This window comes from Lolium perenne, chromosome 2, assembly GCF_019359855.2.
Source record: "Lolium perenne isolate Kyuss_39 chromosome 2, Kyuss_2.0, whole genome shotgun sequence".
Taxonomy (NCBI): domain Eukaryota; kingdom Viridiplantae; phylum Streptophyta; class Magnoliopsida; order Poales; family Poaceae; genus Lolium; species Lolium perenne.
The window spans coordinates 77,463,220-77,469,045 of NC_067245.2; the positions used below are offsets into that span (position 1 = coordinate 77,463,220).

At 42.8% G+C, this 5,826-nt stretch overlaps 1 protein-coding gene across 1 annotated transcript; it reads right to left on the reverse strand.

Moving 5' to 3' along the window:
• Nucleotides 1–231: 231 nt before the first annotated feature.
• On the reverse strand, nucleotides 232–5,614 carry LOC127333026 (probable arabinosyltransferase ARAD1). Its single transcript, XM_051359344.2, has 3 exons — nucleotides 4,549–5,614; nucleotides 1,875–2,240; nucleotides 232–757 (listed from the first exon to the last, which is right to left on the reverse strand). Exons 1-3 carry the CDS (start codon nucleotides 5,491–5,493, stop codon nucleotides 569–571), a joined length of 1,500 nt encoding a protein of 499 aa, XP_051215304.1. The 5' UTR covers nucleotides 5,494–5,614; the 3' UTR covers nucleotides 232–568.
• Between the last annotated feature and the right edge of the window lie 212 nt (nucleotides 5,615–5,826).

Here is a 5,826-nt window from a genome sequence, read left to right on the forward strand (position 1 = left end):
AGATACATTCGTATCTAGATAGTTGAGACACGTATTAAATACAGAGGAAGTATGTCAATTAAATCCTTTGAGACTCGCGTATGTGGAAGGTACTTCAGTGTACAAAGCAATTTTCAACACTTGATTTTTCAGAGCAAGGTTCATTAGTTTAAAAAAAACTACACTGGTAATATTTCAGGCACCATAATCAAGGTGCCAAGATTGCTTCTGGTACATCATTCGTATTCCAGCTTGTATATGCCTCCAGAAGAAACACTATGATGAATATCGTGAATAAAACATTCTGTCTCAACATGACATTTTGACAAGCGAACAACATAAAATAAAATAAAATAATACAAATACAAATACGCCAGTCAAATACGACATTTTTCCTACATTGCTGACTCTATTCAACATCTACTTGAATAATTTGAAGAACTTGATCAGGAGGTTACGTGCAATCAGGAATTATACAGAGACAATAGGGTCCTTGCTGTACATATATATAGCGCTGTAACTTCCAAAATTCAGGCGATGTATCCACAAAGGTTGAATTCCTTCAGGCCACGAAAGCCATCTATTTTACCTATCTAGAATTAGATATCTCACTTGGAATTGAACAGATGCACGAGCAATCAGTTTCGTTAGTGCCTCTTTCAACCATGCGTTTGTTACGATTAATCAACAGCTTGATCAGAGGTGCCTTCACAGAAACTTGGCGCCATATTTCATTCACTGGTCCATTCGGATCTTCATACTCAAAGTAATGTTTTACCTGCAACATACCAGAGCTTCAGCAAATAAACTACTAGTTAACGGCCAAATATGTCAAAAGCAGTATGGATATGCATTACACTTCATAAAAGCCGAAACCTCCCGCAAATCCTTGAGTCTCTTGCAGTAAAAGTTTAACACTGGGGTGCTATTTTTTACAGTAAAAGCCGATGGCATATCCCAGTCAATTAAAAGCGCCGGAGCAAGTCGCGTTTTACTTAACATGAGACTTTGGCTGCTTTGTAGCCAAAACTATATGCTCCCATCCATGATGAGCATAAATTATCCCATATTCAGTGTCCAAAAAAAAGGAAAATAAATCATATTCATAAAGCAACTTAGTTTTCCAAGCAATTGGAAACTAGTACCAACCATCCATGAAGTTTTTCCAACTAAATGACAGTAAAGAAAGAAATGATCTTTTCTAGTAAAAAAGCACCAATCAGCCAAGTGTCTGTTGATAGTAATTTGGAACATATAACCATCTTGAACAGCAAAACACACTTAATCAAACAAGTGCAGTTAAGTTGTTGAGCTTTTAATATAACTTTCAATATGGTAGTTATAGGACTATTCACAATGATGTTTTTAATTACATTGGCTTGTGCAAAAATAAAGGCTGACTGACATATTATCAGGTTCTCAAAGTTTACTGATATGTAGTGTTCCTTGAATCGCTTTTCCCAGTCATCTGAAACTAACTGAACTTGGCATGTGAGTGTGTTGCTATCTCACTAAGTCATATACAATTCAGGGTGATTTGCATTTGTACTCTATAAAAAATCACAGTATAGAAGATAGTGCAACTGGAAGAAAATCTATATAATTATTACTCAATCAGATATAGTTTGTTTCAGATATATGCACGAAATCTGTTGCTAATACTCCCTCCGTTCACTAATGTAAGACCTTTTAGCTTTTTGTAGATTCTCCCATTTTGGTCCATATCTAGTCCACTTTTAGTGTGTAGATTCACTCACTCTAGTCCCTATGTAGTCCACTTTGAAATATCTAAAAGGTCTTATATTAGTGACCGGAGGGAGTAACTGAGATACATACAGAGAAAGACGTAATAAATATGCATACACAGCACCAACTAAGAAAGATGGAGAACTGACCCTTTGTATTTCTCTCTGGTACTCCAGAATCCGCTCTGAACTGACTCTTCGAAGCATGGAAGTTAAGAATCCAGGCTGTACAGCCTTGCTTGTGTCCACAAAAATTGATATATTACTGTAGTCTATTACATCTTCAAATGGTAACTCAATGTGATCACTAACAATAACAGGAACACACAAGCTGACAAGTGCATCAAACAGTCTGCATGCTGAGGGAGTATCTCCAGCAGGGTGCAGGCAAAATTTGGATGAGTGCATTCCTTGTGTGGCCATACGCCGACTCACCCTTGATTGGGCTCCATGTTTTATGATTACATCTCCCTCATTTTCAAGAACTTGAAACAGTGTATCCCGGATCTTCCCACCCTACATTATTAAGAATGATCAACCATACTAAGTAGTGCTTTGCCATAAACTGAAATAAGTAATCAAAGAAAGATAATGTTGACTATGAGTCTATAACCTCCATGGTTAAGAAACAAAGAAGGACGTGGTGATAGTACAGGAAAAGGAATAAGGACAAGTGCAAACCATCCCATAGCTTAAGTCGGATGTGGGAACTATATAACTTGAAGGTAGATAAATGTGAAGACTTGAGGAGCACATTTTGGTATTAAAATAAGGCTGTGGAAGTTTTAACTCATGCAGTTAATATCATACTTTAAAGCATCCGTCTGCCACATTTTTTTTGTAACACTTGGGTCAATTCGATATATGCCAGGGCCGACTTTGCATATTTAAAAAATGACATGGCAAAAAAAAAAGTCACTGCCAACAGTTGAATAGATCAATGTTTGCCATTGTGTTAGTGTTCCCTCTCTGTTCTCTATTCTCTCTCTTGAGTAAAAGCAGAACATGAAGGACTATAACTATAGTGGAGAACACAGGATAGTTTCAGGCAACATATGCCTTCTTCTTTTATTAGCTTTTGTAGCAACTGATGCTACACTACTCAGCAACAAATGCCTACTTAACTTAGCAACCCATGCTTACGCCAACAACCTATGCTAGGACCTATTTATACTTGTACATGACCCTTTAGATTGTTGCCATGTGGCACAATCCAAACCCTACACCATGCTTCTAGAATACTCTACAAACTCTAGATATTTCATACTACTCCTAAATATCTTATTCTAGAACATTCCTAATTCTAGAGTTCTCCCTACATACCCTGTATACTTCATGACTAAGCTAGATCCAACTACATTGACAAGATTACTTCTAACAGCAAACACACTGCAGCATGCCTATCTATTCAGTACACAACCTATGTGCACTGTTGACTCACACAGGACACAAATCATGTGCCCTTGTTCACACACAACCTATCCGTGCAGATCACACCATGACATGATTACATTCAGGCTAACACATTGTAGCAACGGCGTATATCAATCTAACCCTTTACAGTGGCATCTTTCATAAGTCCCTTTTTTTCGAGAAAATGCAAAAAGCCTTTGCGTTTCATTTCATTGAAAAGAAGAGGGAAATAAGTCCCTTTTTGTAGTGGCAATTTTCCAGTACACAAAGTTGGCAGTGGCTTATATCATGTTCATTTATGGAATAGTGTTGAGTTTCAATAATGGTTCTCTGTTAACTATTTCCACTGACTGTTATATAATATGCTCAGATGGTGCATTTATTAACTTTGCTCTTGTTCCAAACAAGTTATGCATCATGCAGAATTAAGTAGCCGACATTGGATGCAACAATTGCAAGTGGAAACAAGAAAAACTGAATGCAGCTTAAACCTTTGAAGTCATGTTAGACACCTAGAAGATGAATGAACAAGAAGGGCATAAGGTAGAGAAACGGTTTGCAGAACTGTGGCAGGGTTTGTCTCTGCAATAAATTATTAACTAGGTAGATTAGCATATACAAGAGACTGTGTTTTTTTAAAAAAAAAGATGTGGTTTGTGGAATAGTGAAAGACTACAACTGAATAGTACTTCAATTCTCAGCAATTTATGTAGCCAACAAACCCTTAAATTTGCAACGGTTTATCTAATATAAGAAGGGAGTGACTATTTCTCAGACAACCTAGAAATAATTATTTCTCAGCCATCATTCATAGCTGCCCGATGAAGTCAACTTAGAAATACTTGCAGAAATCTCAGTATTTAGATGGGGTGGTTCTTAGTGTTGACCTACAAATAGCTATTTCTCAGTCGTGCAAGAAATAGTTATTTCACTTGAGGAGATTGTATGTGTTACCACTTGAATACCAAATGGTGCCCTCATCAATTTGTCCTGCGATATTGGTCCCAGGACAGAGTGGCATTCCTATTTACACGAAGCAACCTCACCCATCTAAATAAACTAAATCCAGTATATCATATCCCAAATTTCTTTTCATGTAACTTCATTTTATATGATTTGATCATTCAAAGACAGGAATTTGGCATCATATGAGAAATCACACAAAAGCATCGTGTATATCTGAAAACTAAGTAATACTCCTGAAGGGGTTGATACGGTAATATTCAGGAGTACAATCATTATCACGTAGTAATAATAGAGCAATTGCTGGCAAAGGCTTGTTTTAGCAAAAAACTAATATGCGGGGTAAATTAAAATGGAGGGAATATCACATAGGTTTGCTTCAAATGCAGGTGCTCGATGCCCCAAATTTGATGAAGTAATACTTATTATTTGATACCCACGAACTTACCTCCTTTCGGTACCGGTTGCCCATAAAGAACAACAAGGCTGGACGAGCGTCAACACCGACATCACCCTTGAAGGGGTTGATGCGGTGGGAGTAAGGCAGGATGACATCCTTGACGAGCGAGGCCTGATCACCACGCAACCTGCCAAAGTCAGAGATGAGAAGCACCGCATTGCTGATCCGGTCCACCACCTTGTAGAGCGCGTTGGGATCCTGGCAGATGAAGACGTGATCCCTCCCTCGGTGCCGCCGCCAGTATGGCTGCCGCTCCAGCCACTCCACCAGCTCGTCCTGCATGGACTCGTCGCTGTACAAGGAAGGCGCCACCGTGGCCTCCGCCCCGGAGGCATTGGCGGCTGCCAGAGGGCGGATGGGGTTGACGACGAGGCTGAGGGACGAGAAGAATGGCACGTAGAAGAGGTCGGCCTCGGCCGGGTCATCCACGCGGGCCACGGGGCGATCGCGCGGGCCGCGGCGGCGGAGGTCCTTGAAGAGCCACCACTCCGCCGAGTGCTGGTGTCCCGGATACCGCAGCTCCTCGTCTGCCAGCGTCGCGCCCACATCCGCGGACCCCGGCGGAGCTCGCGCGGACATGTAGCTGCGTACGACGCCGTAGGTGAACTTGGACGGCAGGTCGTAGAGGTAGATCTTGATGGGGGAGGGAGGGGCAGAAGCGGCAGAGACAGCGGAGGTGGAAGCGAAGGATTGGGAGAGGCGGGCGGCGGAGGGGCCGGAGGGGGAGAGGAGGAGGAAGAGTAGGGCGAGCGCCAGCGCGAGGAGGAGGAGGAGGACAGGGGAGGGGCGGCGCGACGGCATGATGCGGGCGGCGAGTGCGAAGAGGGATCTGGGGAAGACGTATCGAGGGGGAGGGGGCGACACCAGCGCCGATGCCGGCAAGATGAGAGGCGACGGTCGCGGCTTGCGGGGCGGCCTGCCGCGCTCCCACATGTGGCCGGCCGCAGGCGGGCGCGCGTCCTGCGCCGTGGTGGGACAAGGACAACGGGCGGCGGAGGATCGGAGCGAGTCGGGACGACGGCGATTGGGGCAAAGGAGTGGGCTAGTGGCTCCCACTAGTTGTGCTGGCTACTGGTTTTAGGTCCCACAGGTCGGTGACTCGGCATTGAGCGGAAAGTGGCATCTTTTTTTCTTTGAGAACTCAACACACCTTCATTATTTTTGTTAGTGAAACAGTAGGGGTCTGTTTGTTTGAGCTGCAGCTTTTGAGAAGCAGCTGTAGCTGTTGCAGCTGTGAGAAGCAGCTGCGAGAAGCAGAAATTTGTT